The 19,336-nt window shown below is 41.2% G+C and overlaps 1 protein-coding gene across 15 annotated transcripts in view; it reads right to left on the reverse strand.

The window, feature by feature from the left end:
* Window positions 1–19,336, reverse strand: part of Rg (rugose) — a 177,293-nt gene that overhangs the window by 69,206 nt on the left and 88,751 nt on the right. For all 15 annotated transcript variants that reach the window (XM_064136363.1, XM_064136356.1, XM_064136364.1 and 12 more), the window contains exon 2: window positions 18,182–18,286. In XM_064136363.1, coding sequence (XP_063992433.1) covers window positions 18,182–18,286 — 105 coding nt within the window. The remainder of the gene's footprint in view (window positions 1–18,181; window positions 18,287–19,336) is intronic.

Genomic DNA, 19,336 nt, shown 5'->3' on the forward strand with positions numbered 1-19,336 from the left:
GAGTTTTCGGAGCACAATCAGACATTGGAATTCACTGTTGAAGGTAGTTGGACCTATCGTGATGATGGAAATTTCGGGGCCGTAGGGGAAGGGTTCGAAGGGGGAGAGGCAATGCCACGATCGGAATCAGCACTGTGGTATTTGCGTTACTATTCTGAAATGCCCGGGATTCGGTGAATTGGAAAATCTAGGGGGTCGATATATTCGGGATGTGGTTACGAGAACGGATTCGGGGATCACCCAGCGCTCAGGGTCGTATAACCATTTATGAATATTTCATTTGTTTATATGGGGAGAAAGAAAATTTGCTGGGTCAGCAGACGGGGGAGATAATTCGGTGGGTCAACTGGTGGTATTCGCTGGCGTAATGGTAATTGAATTTGATGAGGATTGTTACTCAGCCTAAAAATTCTTCTTATTAAATTTTTTTTATGACCAAAACTTTGCTATTTTGTTGATAATGTTCAACAGATAGCCGGGATTTTTATTCCTGGGAAATCAGCAATTGTAGTATTTGTGTTGAAGCTTGCGGATTGCGTCTTCTGCTCGGCGAATTACCACCGGACTTCCCTGAATTTATCGAGCTGCAACAAGGCTCCGCTGTTTATGTCCATGATATTGCTTTCCATCCTGTATCTGTTTCCCAGGATTCTCGATAAAATCGTTGATCCGCAAAGCGATCAGGAGCATTATGGTTTGAAGAGAAACAGTTGGTGTGTGTCTCCAAGGTTCAATCCGGTCAAATGCACACCAATGGCTTGTTCCTTCATATAACCATGCGGAATTGGGTACTACCATTCCAGAGATTGTGATACGCCCTATTCTCGTATTGTCACGGAGGGCTGCGTTTCAGGCTTTTCGGCTTGGTTTCAAGACCAATTTTTTTTCAATCCTACGTGCCACACATTAATAAAAAATCTCTTCTCTTCACAACTTCATCCAAAAACATCGTAGAAATCCTTCCAACTGTTTATGATTTTCTGTAAATTACTGCGTGGCAAAAATTTTTCGTTTTTCTCTATTCTCGACTACTAGGGCTCTTGGAGCGGATAAACTTTCGTTTATCAATTTGAAACATTTTCTGCAGCCATAACGGTTGAAGCATTGGCATCCACTCAACAACTTCCAAGTAATGAGATTGAAACCTGCATTGGATGTATTGAATTTTCCGTTCGATCCAAAGACCCTCCTCCCGAGTAACCACAAAGATGTTGAAACTCCCTAGTCAAGAAAACGACGAATACTTGAATACTTCACCGATAAACACGCCGATAGCTTCCAGGAATACAGTTAGACTTGGAAGTGATGACGTCCAACTTTTCCAGCAATAGTTGCTGGAGGTTAGTTTGTTCATTAAGCAATTTCCAGTGGAAGATACGATGGTCAGAGTTTCTCGCAGTAAACTGACTCCAGTGAGACAGTGGCCGAAAGATATGAGGGGTTGGAGGTGGAGTGACTGAGGGTATTCTGACGTTAACAGTCGCAAACGGATGCCGGGTGTGCCATTCCAGACAACCCTCTACGTTTCAACTCAGTGGTAAACACATTTCTGTGGTTTCCATATCAATTCGCATATTGCAGTTGTAATACAGTTGCTGGGAGTACTCACATGTGTATCTAGTGCTTCAATTGTTTCTGAGATTAGATGTGACGGTTTGATTTTTTTACTGGAGTATGTCGGATGATTTCTCCTGTGCAGGAGGGATGAAAATTTCCAGAATATGTTCTATCCAAAGCATGTGGTTTTCGTATATCGATCTGTTGAGTGGAAATTAAAATCAATCTTTGCTAGTTGCCGAAAAATTACAAAATGTTGACATTTTTAATCTGTGACGGGAACTTTTTTGCCACTGTCTTGACAAGATCCTCTTAGTCAGCCTCCCCTACTTCCAATCCCGTTAAATTGGAATGCCCTAGTAAGGTTTTCGAACGGGCACCGATCACTGTCACCCGGGATAAGACCACGGAGCCGATAATTTATCATCAGCCCGTGGGAATTGAAATCGGCTGAGAATAAGCCAACGGTTAAGATAACAGAACAGGGAGATGCTTCTTTCTAGCCCTTGATGCAGTGACGAAACGAACAAGGGGCGGCGGAGCATGATAAAAATTTAATTGCAAAGATGGCGGACAGCCGATGAATACAGAATGGGGAGAAATGGGTCTGAAGGCGGTGGCAACGTATTCCGATACGTGACACTGAATTAATGATGCTACTTTGATCCTGACATGAGGGTGTCATGCTTCGAGATCAGAGAGTAGTTTTCGAATGCTGAAGGTGTCAAGTGCCTCAATTAAAGGGGTGAAAATTTGGCGAGCTCGAGGAAGAGGAAAAATTGGAAGGATAATTACAGTTGCTGAAAGTTCTGGTAGGGGTGAATGGGAGAGGGGTTTTTGCGATATACCGTTCCCATTCTCACAAATGTTCAGTCATTGGCAAGTTCACGAATCGGACTGAATTCATCGTTCAAAACTTTCCATAGACATATTGTATAAACCCCGACTGTAGAATTTTCCCGCAGTATAAAATTCACATGAAAATCCCTTCAGCGATGGCTCTTCTCGTGGACTGATAATTCAAGCATTCTGAATTTTTGTTTAATCTCATTTCACATTTTCATTCCGAATAATCTCGACGTGAAGAGTATTTCTACTCTGAGTGAGTGCGAATACACGGGAGCCCGGACGGTGGAGAATAGTATTGGAAATTGAGTTCCATTCTGACGATCCTTGAAATACTGGCCCCTCGAGTATCGTCAGTATATTCAGCATATTGTGTACCAGATTGCCTTTGTGATAAAGTACTTCCAGTGCTATCTACATGTAGTAAATGGAAATATAAAATTGGCGGACGTCCATTAGTAAATTCATTCCCACATAAATTTTGGAATGGCATTCGGTCTATCTTTTCGAAAAATTGATACTCATCTGTCCATGAAATTTCATTTTTCTTCTCACACTGTATTCCTCAAAAAAAACCCTCAACGGGAGGAAAAAATCTGCAAAAGTGAAACCCACGCATCCATATTCTATTCTGACAGTAACAGCCCGCAATATGTAAACAGATTCTATCATCCAGAATGGAATGATCGATTACTGCACTCACGCTCCCAACGACGTCTCTTCCCACCCGCTTAAAAGCGTCGGCTATACTTTCTCCAAAAAAAGGACACGTGTTCAATCATCTTCGCTGTCAAACTTATTTCGAATACAAGGATAAATTTGTAGATAAAAAAAATTCCTCTCTCTGACCAAACAAAAATATAAATCTCGGATTTCCTCTCCTGTCATGCATTAATTCATCTCAGTGGATACTTCAAACGCTGGTAATATCATTCAGATATTTGCATTCATAAATTTATATTAAAAATCATTGAAGCGTCTGATCGAAAAAGTTTGAAAAAATTCTTCGTCCCTGTTCGTCATAAATTTGCATGGAATTATGAAGCTCCCTCAGACTGTAATATCAGTTACCACAACAACTCAAGTGGAAGAAGATCATTAAAGGGAAATATACCTTGTATAGGGGTGGATAACTGCTGTTGCAATTATAAACAAGTCTTGACTAGCAGGCGGATAAAAAACCTATTCGAGAAATTATTTTATCATTCAATAGAATTGTCCTGGTGGCGTAAAAATAATTAGATCACTTTTGACGACGCGATAGACAATGCTCAATCGAGTGAGAGGCCATCACACACAGGGCCAGGCATTTCCGTCTTCTCAATCCCAGGATATGGAACCCCGCATGACCCCTAATCACTCAATCAAATCGATGTGACGGTGTCGCGTACGAAACTGATTGCAATTATCGATTACTCGGTTTCCGAATAACCCTGAGCGTTGAATTGCGTAATTGCCCAGAGCTCCGGTATCAATGCACAGCAGAAACAACAAATCATCCTCGAAAAGTGGAGGAATGGGCTGTTGGCGAAGAGATTGCCCCTGATACCGATCGATTTTCCCGATAATGAAGATGAAAAGACTATTGAAGGATCAGAAACTTTTTTCCGTTCGTTCTCCTCGAGGGAAAAAATTGGATATCCCCTTTGGTGGATTTTACAGCTGTTAGGATAGAGGGGAAATATATGAAGAACTGGCTTTAGTGATTCGTTTCGCGTGCACACGATGGAGGAGAGATTTTGTTGGAGATGGGTACAGAGATAGTGATTTCATGTGACTTGATTGAATAACTTAGATTCAATGGAAATTGAATTTTCTGGGCGTGAATTGCGTTTGGGGAAGCGTTTCATTTCCATTTAGTTCAAAATACTTTGATAGATTCTATCAATTGAGGGAATTGAGCGAAGCTTCCAAAGATAGACAGCATCATTTTTAAATTAACAGGACATTCGAAATTGCCACCTGCTTTGAGAAAATATTCCAGCGATTTTATTTCAGCTCCAATTCATCCCAACCCTCTCCCTTATGTAGAGTAGATTCCATGAGTCCTCCCTCACAATGAGATATTGCAGAAAATCGAGCCTTGACTTGCTTAGTTCCCTCTAAACATCAACAATACCAACACGAATGTCGTCTGACTCTGAACAACTCAAAGAATTCGCTCCAACTTTCGTCTCTTCCCCTCCCCGATCCAACAACACAATCCCTTCAACATCTTCTCTCATTATCCGTATACCCATGGAAGATCACATTCGTATCTTTTGAGCCGGTCACAACAAAGCTTCAGCTCAACAAAGTGGCTTTTCAATTTTGTTCAACGAAAGGATCGTCTACGATGTTATTATTCACAACGCTCCCATCACCATGAATTCAATGGAACATGAACACGCAATTTCAATTTGATTAAATTATATCGACTACCCCTTCCACACGATCAGATAATTTTCATCCTTATCCTCGCGTCGCTTCCATTTTCCTGGTATCTCATTCTAAGGCAAACAAATGGAGCCGTTAATGCAGACCCATCAAGAATGGGGCACTATCCAGCTGGGCACCTAGACTTACTCTCCTGATATAAACACCAGAATTTACATAATTAAAACATTTAGCCGACTAATTCCAGGAAGCGGTAGGAAGACACAGGGAGAAGCTTCAACGGATAATGTAAGCCGCGAATGGAATTCTGCTAAACCACTAATGGTCAGGGATGAGGAGGGATTCGAAAAGGTGAAAGGAGAAAGGAAAGGGAGATAGAGGGGTTCAAGGGAAAAAGTAGATGGAGATAATGGGGGCTGAATGAGACGATGAAAAGTTTTCACGGCAAAAAGCGACGAGAAAGTCAATGGAAATGGTGGACTCGTATTATCATTAGACTAAAAAGTACTTGTTTTATGAATGAGAAGTTTTTGTCTTATCTGGGCAAGTTCGACTAACTGGGATAATCATGTACTTGCGGTAGAATGCCGAAGAATCGAAGTTGGAACTTGTGCTCGTAGTTTTGCTTTGATTCCGATTTCCGAATTCACAACATAATTGATTTTTAACTTCAATCAAGTAAACTCTGTCGGAATAATTCATGAATTTTTATATGCGATTGGGAGACGTGAATGATGAAGATTTATACGAGTAATTGCGGGCTTCTGAGACGATGGAGCTATCAGAGGACAAGTCATCCCCATTATGCAAGACCAGAGTGTCTACAAGGGGCGCCAACCAATCGGTCTCGGTGATGATAGACGATGGGGTAGGATGAGGGGAAAATTCAAGGTGGGAGACATTGGAGGAGGAATTGTGCCATGCAAATTTGACGGTGGATATTTTTTTCAAGTGTTTTCCCACTGGTTGAACGTCTGCACCAGACAGCTGAGATTCTCTCTGTCTGCAGGGATTCACCCAGAATTTCACCGATTATTTTTCCCATCCAAATCTTGGCCAATAGGATTGCACCATTCGACGTTATTTTGTATAGTCAACACGGTATTTCAGCGGATATTCTTGGAAATTTCACTGGAAATTTTGCATGTTGATATATATAAAAAAAAACAAATGTTGAAGTAACCCTCAATTGTATCTGACAGATTAAATGGCAATTTGTTGAAAATTATGTCTCATGGTGCAATTCTATCGGCCAAGATTTGGATGCAAAAAATAATCCCCCGAATACCACTCGAACTTCGAAATTATCTGATATTTCCCTCAAGGTTCCCTGCAAACAAATAAGCTCGTCAAGTTTTCCAGAAAAATCACTCGCGCTTCGCGCTCGTGATTTTTAAACTGGAAAACTTGACACGTTCATTTGTTTGCAACGAACCTATCGGGAAATATCCGATAATTTCGGAGCTCTTGTGGTATTACATGCGATAATTTAATGTGCTGGCGGGAAATCTAGATTGGATGGCGGTAACTGGAGTGGGCAGTAATTGATAGAAGCGAAATGAGGTTTGCCAACATTTCTGGGATAATTCATTGTTGCGTCTGTTCCTGCTGTAGTGCATCCACAGGGAAAGAGTGAATTTGACAGTTTGAATTGCCATTTCGTTCGAACGGATTGGATACATTGCTCATTTCAATGCGATAATTAGAGGAACGTTGTGCGAAGTCAGAGGGAACGCATTCGGTCCAGCATCGATGAAATTCAAATTTCATTATCTTTTTCATAAGGGCCAATTTTTTCCTCCCTTAAATCAGGATAAATTAATGTCCCTGATGGAAAAAGAAAGAACCTGATCACCTGGATATCCTTAATTAGCTTATGATTGGAATTAATTAATATTGAATTGATTTCAATTCAATTCCTCCAATTTCCGCGAATTTTCAGCTTAATTAACTCTCCCTAATTCATCGATTTCACTTAGCCATGGTTTAGAAATAGCGTTAGATTCACCGAATACCATAAAAAATCAAGCACAAAGAAGGCGTTAAAGTGGATGGTATGGGATGTTGAACGTTGGAAGGTTACACAAATTACGTCGACGGCGAAATAAAGGCTCTCACTTCCCAGTTACGAGTGGTGAGAGAGCAATACTCTGACTAGGGTGAAAGGGCTCGAGTGAGAGGGAAGAGGGCGGTAGGGGGAGTCAGTGGCTTGGCAACCCGATAACTGCATCAAGCAAGGGACTGTTGGAGTCTCGTCCTACCAATTTTGCATTTCTAATTCCGTTCCCGCTGAGTCGGGTACGTTCCTCGTAGATTGAAAAACAATGGAGCTAAAGAAATGCCGTTAAAAAGTGGAATTAATCATATCTGGAGTGACATGAGACGCTTCCACCTTTGGAATATATTTTACATGTGAATATTTCTCCCCGTGAGTGAAAACGTCACCCACGGAGAGGAATATTTTTAAAAAACTAGAATTAAAATTCTTATTTAGAGATCTATTCACCAGTAGATCTTGGAAAAATTTTTATTGCAGAAACTTCTTCGGCGTAGATTTGCTCTTCTTGCAGTAAAAATTTCCACCCCTTTCCCCCCTAAATTTTACCAAACTTCTCTCCCTGTGTATTCAATACCGTCCGCACGTATCCAATTCATTTCTCTCCGTTCCCGGTGGGGATTTCTATTCCCTCATTCATCTCATCTCAATAATCCAGCAATAAAGTAGATAATGAATGTTGATCCAGGCTCGAAATTCTCTCGACTACGACGCGTTATTCCATCCCTTATTGTTACATATTCCAGAAACCCCCGGTTACCCTCTCAATTTCAGAACGGAATAGAAACCATATATGCAATCAGAAAATAGCGATGGGATGAGGGTGGATGGGTAGGGACAGTAACCCGGGTATGATCCACCACGCGTGCAAAAATTTAACGAGGATTTCCGGGCCTCTGTAAGCCAGCGTAAGATTGCGCCAATGCGGAACAATTTCCTCCCCGTACACCACATACACCCCATGAGTTAATTTTTTTTATATCCACCACCTGCCCTCCGCCGCTCTTTCCATTTCGTGTTTTTAAATTATCGTTTGAAATTGTGGTCAGTGTATTCCTCGCGTTATTTGAAAACTTTGGTGATTAACTGGTTCGAATAAAAGTAGAGAATAACGTGATGGAATGAAAATAAACGAGACGCATAAAACAGATGTAATGTGAGGAATGTGCGGTGCGAGGGGACGTCAAAAAGTTTGCTGCCTGAAATATTGCGATGCAGTGAGAGGGAGGGAGTTTTCATGAGGTTTTTTTCTAAGTCCAATTGCTCTCTTTGAAAATGAAAGATTTTTTTACTCTCTCTAGTCGAGATTATTCTAATATTGGTGATAAACAAAATCTAAGCCAAAATCGAATAATCAACTCTTTGAAAAAATAAAAAAATTTGTGTTTTACCAGTAATGGAGTAATGTAAAGTAAAGTAAGGAATCAAGTAGAGAGAGAATAGATCAAATGAAATTATTTATACCTCGGGAGTATTATTGACGCAGTAAAATAACAAATTTTTAGTGAGGTGTTCCGTGTCCCTTGAGGACACTTGCCTACCTACCTACCTTGTATGAATTATTCCCTTTGTGGAATTATTGCCTGTGATTAAGCATTTCTCCGTGGGATTTTAAAATAAGGCGGGGACTTTATTCAGTAATAGTGAATATTTCAACAAAGAAAGGGGACGAATGCAAATATCTACTCTGGGGAATATAGAGTGTCCCTCATAGCGTATACAAAGACAAAAAATTTTAAATCAAGAATAAATGAGACTTTTTTTTGAGCTACATTCAAAATCTATATAAATTAGAGTATTGTAGGGCTATTTTAGGATTTTGTTGCGAAAATCCCATAATCTATTAACCTGCCAAATTCCAAAAAAACTCAATCCTCAAGAAGACTGCTCATCAGTGCAGACCCTCAGCAGGAAGATATTCCCAAGTCTCCAGGGGAATTCATACGCGATCCTCCATATTGAGAGAGAATATTTTCATGTCGGCTACCAAGAATGAAGTCCCTCACTTCCCCCAACCGCTGGAAATCCCCCGAGGAGATGTGCACAGAGACGTTGGATTTTCGTGAGAATGGGTTATACATATAATATCGACCACTCCTAAAGTGCACGGGAGAATAATTTTCCGGTGGGATAGATGGTCGTATGTAAAACTGCAGAGATGAAGTGACGTGAAGCGAGGTGCACTGATGTGGAGGATTGTGAAACCAAAATGTTCGTCGAAGAATAGAAAAAAAAAAAGGTGCGGCTGGCGGAGAAAGTGAAACAGAAATGGAGTAGGGTTTCCAGATTTGCGGGTGACTACGAGAAGCATTGCATCTGCCTCACATTATCTACTGTCACCAGATAGAACACTCCAGCATATTTCAGGGGCCCTGTGTAAAGAGAGTGAAGCAGCATCTGCTAGATTGGAACAGGGCTCGAGAGAAAGGCCCATAGAAGCGTCACGTGGAACTAAATTCTCATCAGAATATTGACATCGTTCATTTCCTGCAGAACCACTGAGATTCACTCTTTCCCTCAAGCAAAGAAGTTGACTCTGGCATCGTAACCCTACACCTGAGCCACCAAAGTTTCCAGAATTCTCCAAATATGTAATGCAAGTAGACATTTCTCATTATGAGGACTGTGCCGGTGCACTCACGTGGTTCAAGCGGTTTGAGTATCAAGAGAAAATGTAAAATCGTCTTACGAAAATCTTCATTCCACCTCGATATTCAAAGAAATGAGGCGATCCTTTTCAGCAGATTGAATTCAGATCCCCCTCACCCTCACTCTCAACATAAAGTATGCGACACCAGCTTCTCCAAGGCTCATATATCATACGTGAATCATAACCACTTGTGATTTATCTCATCCGAAAATTTCAGCGATATTTCAACCTCTCTTCAACACGAAGAATTTCATTCTATCTCCGGTAATTCTTGAGAGTTAAATCACAGATTTCATTTCCCTCGCTTCATCCACCCATTTTTCCAATACATGTGGACCCTATATTTTCGAATGGGTGGATGAATTGCCTCGAGCCAAACAAAGACTAGACTAGACTCTCATCATCAGCATACTGACATCGTTGAATATCTTTCCATGTACAGCCTAAAATTCGCCTCTTTCGTTCCTCGAACGAAAAATCTTTCCCTCAACGTTTCAGCTCTACACCTGAGCCACTAAAGTCTTGGGCTTTCGTACTACGAGGGCTGTGTCTGTGCACTCGTGCAACTCAAGTAGTTTTGAAAACCAAGAGGAAATATAAAATCGTCTCACGAAAATCTTCAGTCTACCTCGTTTACCAAAGGAATGAGACGTTCCTTTTCGACAGATTGAATTCAGATCTCTCTCATCCTCCTTTTAGCCCCAAAGTATGCGACACCAACTTCTCTACGGCTCGTTTATCACACGTGAATCATAACCACTTGTGATTTATTCCATCCGAAAATTTCAACGATATTTCAACCCCCGTTCAACACCAAGAATTTCATCCTTTCTCCGGCATTTGCCACGAGTTAAATCTCAGATTTAATTTCTTTTCACTTGATCCACTCAAGTCTTCAACACACTTGGACCCCACGTTGGAAAATTTGAGGGATGAGGATCACCTCGGGACAAACAAAATTACCTCCAGCGTTCAGGTTAAGTGCTTGTTCACCCCGAAAATTCATTTTTTTTAGGCTCTCGTATTGTTTTAAAGACACTCTGGAGCATAGCCGCAAATGCTTCAACTCTTATTGTTTACGTCAGGTACTTGACTAGCTTGTTAGACGTGCAAAGCCCCTCTCCCCAACTCGTACCCACCTTTCGTCTGATGCAGTCTCAAGTGCTCAGGGTATGTGCGCACACAATCCTCGAGGTGATGGTAACTACGCGCACTTCATCCAAAAGATCCTCATTGTCTTCACCAGTCCTCCCTCCCTCCTCCTGAGTATGTCGTGCAAACATTGATCACCTCATACCCGAGATGAATATCCATTGAGACCAAGTGGTTGGCGAATGGTTATGAGGCGAATAGTGGTGATAACAGGTAGACTGATGTGTGAATTATACCTCCAAGGATGATGAAAATTGATATGATGTGTAGGAATCTTCTCGGGTGGAGAAGACGCATCGTTACCGGCGACAAGCATGGAGGACTATTGTTTATGACTCGTCACAATCTCGTGGAATTTCAAACCTCTTACGATTAGCTGCGAGCAAAGGAGGTCTCAACTAATTGGAGGGGAATTTCGGTGAACATTATCGAGAATATAATTATTTCCGTGATTTTTAAATATTCGCGACGCATTCTCGCCCCCGAAATCATTACTACGTGAGCACTCATTAATACTCATTTTCCTCCCTACCCATCTGTCATGCTTCATAAGCAAATAATAATTAATGAGTTATTTTTAATTCGTCGGGCGTCATTAGTTGGAGCCGAGCACTTTGTTCTTACTTGGCTCCCATGCTTTCCGGCTTGAGCGCTCCCTTTTTCCTCTTCATTTACAGTAGAGAGCGATCGGAGGGATATTCCGAACGCTTGGATCTCTACTCCCTTGTTCGGATGGGAGAAGTGACGAACGTCGGATGTCGATGGAAGAAAAACGAAGGGAAAAAGTGGGTAAAAAGAGCTAGAGCAAATACGCGGAGGCCATTAGTCAGCGCCAAGGGGTGCATACCAATGTCCAACCTGGTCGATTTCTGTCGTAGGAGGGAAAGAATAATAGGAGAGCTTCTACACTAGAGGTACCTAAAGAGTGACACCAAAAAGTCCGCCTTTTTATTCTGATCAGTGTAGACGAGCGAAGGAAAATTATTCCGAGCTGAGGGAGAATCAAGCCCAATAAGTTGAGGCCAACGTTATATTCTAATTAATATTTTTCGTGCTAGTGGAGGTGCTTTGTTTTCGAGCAGAGAACTAATATCATCATGAGAGGGAAGATCTTCTGAAAATTTATGGTAATTCCTTTTCACTACTTGATGGATGAGGTGGGGGGGATATGGTTTGGGTTATAAAGCCTGAAGCCCGGGATTATATCGAAAGCCACAAAAATGTTGAAACTAGTCTTGCTGAAAAGCACTGTGGCTTCAGCACAAGCAATAATTTAATCTTCTTGCACAAACCACGTAGTATCCAGGACAAATCTTCATCCCACTATTCGGCATTCTCTTCCTCTTTTCCATCATTCTTGCTTCTCTCCGTCGTAACAGAATATGTACATTATTTCTCGGTGAACAAAAAATTTCAATGAAAAAGGAACCACACAGCCCGAACAATCCTTTTCCCTGGTAAATTCCATCCCTCTCGACGTCTCCCAACGGGAATCTAAAAATCCGGATGGTAACACTCATAGTGAAATGCGAAAATTCCGGTGACGTCGTACTCGGATGAGATAAAATCTCAACGTGTGGCATATTGTAGCAATTGCCGTTGCGGAAAATTGCACGGATAACGTGGAAGAATTTTCTCCCATTACCATTGCCAACTTCAGAAGCGGAATCTCGTCCAAGTGTTCTGGAATCGCTTCCGCTTCGCAATATGTGAATTCCTGGAGATATTTTTTTGCAACTTCAGTTAACGAAGTTTATGTATTGTCATTCACGACTGCACAGAAAAATACGAGATAAAATGCGGAGACAAATAAGTCAACGCTTGCCCCCCACCTCCTGAATCTCTCAATGTTCGTCCAGATTATTTTTTTTATCTCTGAAAAATCCGTAATAACCAACCTTCCACCCTTTGCCGGACGAAGTAGTTCTTCTGGGTTAAATTTCCCCGGAATTTTTGAAAACCCAATGACCCTCAGAGAAACCAGTAAAGAGTGAAGTGCAATCGGGTGTTGAACTACAGTGGACGTACCGACGAACTGCAGCCCATCCCCTGACGCCTCCTGCCATTCCTTTTTTTCGGAACTTCCACTGGAACAGTGGGAGGAACGGGGCTTTGGCAATTGGTGGGAGGAGAATGGGCGATAAATCAATATATGCAGCTCACGCATTGGCGTAACAAAGAGGAAATCGGCGTACATATCGACGCCACGTTATGCCCTCGTTTCATTTTATTTGCTGTCGTATAGTTTCGCAAACAGCTGGTGAATTTCTACGACTCAAAATGCATTGGCATCATCAATATTTATCATCACTTGTTGCTGGAACTGGATGAAGAATATTCCAAGCTAAATGATGGTTATTGAAGTATTGGTATACAACTGTCGATGGTTAACATGTGCGACGATTAATATACACTGGACTGAGCTTTACGGATTTGTCGATGAAAAAAATCTAATCAAATAAAAACAATTCACCCAGATCTTAATTCATAATAATAAAATCCATGTCCATATATTCTCTGTGTAAATTGACATTAGACGACTTTGGTCGGTCTGGTGGAATATTGCTTTCACCGGCGCTTTCCAAATCACGATAGGACCGGCATTAATCTATCGATAGGATACGGAGGGATGATCGGACCGAATCAATGACTGAGTAGTGGATATTGTGGCTCTGTCGAATTGTGAGGAATTGAATTTTATCGCTGTCTATGTGGAACAATCTTTATTGACAATCGTTCATTGAATAGCACAGTGGTGATACTGATACGCTTTTGTACGTTGGAATGATGGGTGTGATAGATTGTCGATGGGCTGTGGACGAAATGAAAATATATGGGCTTTGCAGTCGGTTGCGGATCATGATGGGCCTTGGTTCAGTAAAAAATTGAGGTTTTCGGGATTTTGTGATATTCACTTGATGAATACGGATACAGTATCACGGCTGAATAGGCCAATTGCCGAGGGGTTAAGGAAAATTCGTACTTTATGGTCAATTTAAAAAAAAATCCTGTATAATATTTGAACTCAATCATCGGCAACGAAATGCCAGGATAGTGTGACTAACACAAACTCAGCCTCACCGCGAAAATGCTCCTCAAACACCCCGAAGTATCTCCACAACATGATTAGGAGAATTCTCACCACAACCGGTTGCATGAACTAGTTACCCTGTTTCGCTTGTATCTCGCGAGTATGAATGTAAATTATGTTGGAACATTTAATATCCGACGACGATTATTGCATTTTGTCGTCACAGTGATAGAACGTGCGGTGAGGCGTTAAACATTTCGGAAATTATTGAAATACTTTCTCCAAAGTAGACTAAAAATGCTCCAGATACCAGTACAACAGAGAATAAATATACACAGGGATAATTATCAATAATGTACATAATGATTGCGATTTATTAATAGAATATTTACAAAACGACTTATGATAAAATACACTCGAAATTAATTGCTCATATTTTAAATTCAAACAATTTTTACTCGGGTAATTACTACTCGGAACAATCGGTAAAATCTCCCCACCAGTGCTAATGAAAATAATTATCCCGAATATTCTCAATCACATTAAACATATGGTAATTAGCTGGAAATACCGGAGAGTATGCGAGTATTGTTTGGTCGGCAGGAAAATCCAACGACTAATAACCTATGGAACATTCAAAATTCCATCAATTTAAACTCACTATCTCTTTTCTGACAGCGCATACTACCGAAAAGTGAGAGAGAGAGAGAGAGCGAGTTTGATAGATGACGGACGAACAATGTCGACAATAATTCAGCGCCAGTATCAATTAGTTTGTCGGGCTAGTAATTCACGTCGATGTTGCGGAATTTCAATCAAATTTTGTTTGTCAGAAATTTTCAATACTCTCCACCACTTCTCCTGCACCAGAATTCTCCATGAATTATAAAATACTCTCTTCCCCGGGATCTCTAAATTCCAGTTATAGAATTTCCAATACAAGCTTTCGTTAATTTGAAATTGTTAGCCGGCTCACGTACAGTTATATCGACATTGTAGAATCCCTCGCGTATATATATATATATATATATATATACAATCGGTCTTTTATCACCCTGAAACAGCGTTATTTCAGTTATCCAGTGAATAAAATCGGTGCCCAGGACGTCGCGATATAGAATTTTCATCAGTTCGGTATTGTACTAAAATCTCGAGTGTTCCCTACGTGTTTATCGTTGATAAAATGGTGCGAAAATGGGAAAAAAGGAACAAGTGGAGTAATCAAAGATAATAATTACACCGGTGAGTTGGAACCCGTGGAGTTAATTGCGGTTGTCGTCAACGGCTGGACAACAACCGCACTCGTTAGATTTAATAAACACCTGATTGAACGGACCAATCATTCGCTGATCATCATACGTCTCATTTTCCCTAATGAAATGGCAATAGCTCTTGAAGGAATGTAATAGACTGAGTCTCGAATTTTTCATGCTTCCCTCACGAGCAGGAAATTTATTATAATTTGGACATTTACAACACTATATTTATATTTAAACTGGTCGGGTTAAATTTACCCCATCATTTGGAAAATGAAAGATCGTTGAAGCGATCAATGTCACTTGCAGATGTAATTTGTGTGGCCAGCATGTTGACCCACCGTGGTATAGAGGATTGCTGACTGCATGGCATACACATGACCTATAGCTATCATCCTAAGCGTTTGCTCTAGGACTTCGTCTTGAAGGAAATATAGGGGAAGGGATTGGGGTGGAGGACGCAGGTACGTGGAAACTCCTTTAACGACATTAACAATTCAGGGCGCCGTTGATGTGATACTGCGAGAACGACGAAATTGATCTCAGGTTGATTATAGCCCAGCAGTTTGAGCGCTTGGCTTACGGCAATGTCTCTGAATCATGGAAGAGCCACTTTACAGGCCCTCTAATTTAACAGTGTGATTCTGCTGCAAATTTTAACCTTTGGAAGTTTACATGATTTTTCTGGAGTCGTAGTATTATAGGGATAAAATCGCAGTGTGACTCGTCTGTTCGTTCAAGACTAAATTCCGGTGATTTTTTCCCTTTAACTCGATAATTTACGATCTTTTCTAACGAAAACAAGGGACTTGTAAATTTTAATTAGGCGATGCTTTTCCTAATCCAATTAGCTGATCATTTTAATTCTTGCCTTGAGTATTTTTTCACTCTCCTTTCACCGAGAAGCGCAATCATGTCTGCCTCTCGCCCCTGCCCAGTTACTCCTCACTCAATTCCATTTGGTTCACTTGGTTCCTGTTCATTCAGTTTAAAATTTCTATTTACCCTTCCACGTTCTTTGGAAAAGTTTAGCCAGCAGCAGCACTCCTCAAGTGAGTCTTATACGGAAAAACAGATGCAAGAGTGAGTACAAAACGAGGAGGCAAAAGTCGTAAACGAAGTCCTTCTATCTTTCACCTTCTTTCCACTGAGAAAAACAAGGCAGTCGACACTAACGGGGTTACGAAAAGTTCTTCTCACTCCACTTTAACTCAACGCAGTGTTCTTCCCTTTACTTCTATTTCCCATTTTCTGACACTCGTGTTTGAACTTCTACCTTTAAACGGAAACGTATAAAATTGGATTGACTCCAGTTATTGTTTTTGCCTCCTTTAGAGACGAAAGAGGAAGATAATTACAAGTTACGAATAGAGCAATTGAACTCTTTAGGAAGATTAATTACATCTAATGATTTTATCATAGATGATTGATAGGAGGACTTGGTTGATATTAGTAAAGGCAAATCGAGGTGAAATCTATTGAATTTTTCATTTTAAAATGATAGGTAAAAATTTAGACTAAATCAAGGATTCTGACATTATATAAGGGCTGGAAAGCAATCAGCCTCTGTTTCCGTTTCAACCCCATCATAAATCCGTACGAAACACCTTCAAACTTGAATCTACTCTGCAAACCGATACTGCTCGTCTCTCAGTCTCAATTCGGTGTAACGAAGATACTAAGGGCAGGCAATTGTGCAAAATTACGCTCAATCAGAAGTCATCCAACTCTCGTATACTCCACCCCCCTACCCCCCAAAATCGGTACTCAAGCCCGAGCCAGTCTCAACTCCCTCCGTATTTGCCGTAAAACCGGAATCACGGTTACCGAATGGCGCTCGTAACTCGTGCCTACTCTAACCTATTGCGTTCCGCCATTGAATTTACGGCTCTTGCCATGAGCTTTTATATTTTTTTATTTCTTTCCCGGTGCGGTTACCATTGTAGAGAGGAAAAATAAAGCATTCAACACAAGAAAACATCCAAGAATAATTCTTCTCACGGTAGAATGACCAAAAAATCCAAGTGTTTGTGTACACGATAGCCCGTCGGAGTGTTTGCGTGTTTCACAGTGGAAATGTATTTTCTCTGAACATTTGAAATATGCGCCTGAGCACATCTCCCCCGCCCCTCCATCTATTCAATCCAACTTGGACTCGGCGAGAGACATCGCGAGTGAAAGAATACTCGGTCTGGAGTTATATCACGAATAGGTCAGACCCGTGTCAGTGAAGCGGGCGAGAACTGGCACGTTTTATTCTGCAGAAATATACACGTGAAGAGAAATCAAAATTCTAGGTGGCATTTCTGTTCTGCTGTTACATCACGTTCGACCTCATGCCAACCAACCGTAACGATCGTGAAAATCTTTGAATCTGCATACAGATAGGAGTGATAGTGAATCTGGAGGGTATTACTCAATGCTGTTATCCTTACGTAACTGCGTATCTGTGCTGCATTATTCTCCCTGACAAGCATTGAATTTCTATGATGTTTGATATATATGTACATTCCATCGAACGAGTGAATTCATGAACTATCGCAGTATTTCCCGGACCATTTTCCATCATCTATAACTCACAACTACTGAATTTCCTTCTATAACAGCTCATATACCTTCCATCAAGTTTTCGTGATGAGGAATGAATTTTTGAAATATTTCATCTATATTCCGAATTGAAGGAGCGCATTCATGACGGATTGTTATGTCTTCCCGGGAATAATGCATGACTTATTGCACAGAACTATTCACGTTTACAGTTGGATGGGACCATTGAAACGGCAACGACTAATTAATTTCCAATATGAAGCAAGAAGAGCATTGCAATTACTGAATGCAGGCTAGAGGGTATAAGCTGTGCGCTGGATAAATGATTATGCGGTTCAGCTGTTGAATTCAGAATTCACCTATGCCCAGAAAGATATGTACGGTACTCATGTTGGCTGTCTGATGTAATAATTGAGGCAACAAAGAGACAATTGATCCCTGAATCGATTTTAGTGATCATATCGACACCTCGATAATTGATCAAGTTATCAGCATAGGGAGTCTACGGTGTTCACGCTTCTCTGTCATCATGCTGTCGATATTGATCTTCGACCGAATTGACTATATTTCAATTAGTTGCGCCTCTTCATGAAATGCGCTCACAGACACGCCTTGAACTCTCGCAATTAAATCAGGGCTATTATTTTGCGCATGTCACATATCTTAATATAAATACCGATGCTGTTTCATCTCGAGTTTAAAGTGCTTACCTGGAGGTTTGGCGGACAGTGATCGAGTAACTCTAGCATATGCCTGATGTTCTGAGCGTCCTGAATAACAAAGTTCAGCTCCATATCGAACTCTCCACCGACAAGCTGAAACAAAAAGAAGAACAGGCTTCAGTAATCGAATAGTCAGGCTCAATGGCACAGCATCAACTTTTATTATACCAGGCATTGCAAAAGGATGCGACAATAATCAAATCCACCATTAACCCAGAATTCGACAGATACCGATCAAGGGTTTCCAGCCACTCTTCCGTATTTCACGGTCGAATTCCAAAGATGTGGCACCCTGTACTGGATCATGCGCGGTGAGTGTGGCCTCGCGACCGACTGCTAGAGAATAAAAAGGACTTGTTTCACGAGTGGAAACGGGATGCGCCTCTGGGCGTCCTGCGGCTTCAACCATCTCGTTTTATTTTTTTTTCTACTATCAAGGGAAATGTCCCTTTCCCTCTGCACATGCCTCAGTTTTTTTTTTTACATCGTCCACTAAGACTGCCCGGCCGGTTTCCTGGTTACGTAACAGTAGACAAGTTGAGGTAGGGCAGGAGGAGAGAAAGCGATTTTGGCTCGAGCAGGAGTGATGGCCAACTGGGATAGCGATTTTATTCAGTTGAAACTACCCACTCCCCTTTAACATTCCAGAAGAATGGCGAACGTTGAAATGGTACTGTACTGGATTCAGGGGTGTTCACTCGTACCAGTGAGTATTGCCTTTCCCCTATACCACTTACCAGGAAACGTCGCCTTCTGTGGTGAGTGTAATTTCCGGCCGAGTCTTCGCAAGTATTGAGGACCCAATGCAAACCGACACTTGAATTTTTTCATTATACCAATCTCATCGCTTTATTTCATCCACAATTCGTAGTCCCCAGGGCTTCTCGTATTCTCCATAACAGCCGAGTTATAACGTAATATTGGAGAGAACTTTCCGAATCACCTCCCTGGAAATACGCGAGGGAGTTGGGCGGACTGGTGCATATGGTATTTCATGTGTATTGGTGTCCTTATGGAATATCGTGACCCTCCATCCTCGAATATTCAATTAAAGATGATCTATCTGTTGTCGTAAATCATCGAGATAGAGATGACTTACGGCTTTTTGGTATTGGAGTGCTTCTCAGGACTCCTGAAGCTCAC

Source organism: Diachasmimorpha longicaudata, chromosome 17 (genome assembly GCF_034640455.1).
Source record: "Diachasmimorpha longicaudata isolate KC_UGA_2023 chromosome 17, iyDiaLong2, whole genome shotgun sequence".
In the NCBI taxonomy this organism is placed as follows: domain Eukaryota; kingdom Metazoa; phylum Arthropoda; class Insecta; order Hymenoptera; family Braconidae; genus Diachasmimorpha; species Diachasmimorpha longicaudata.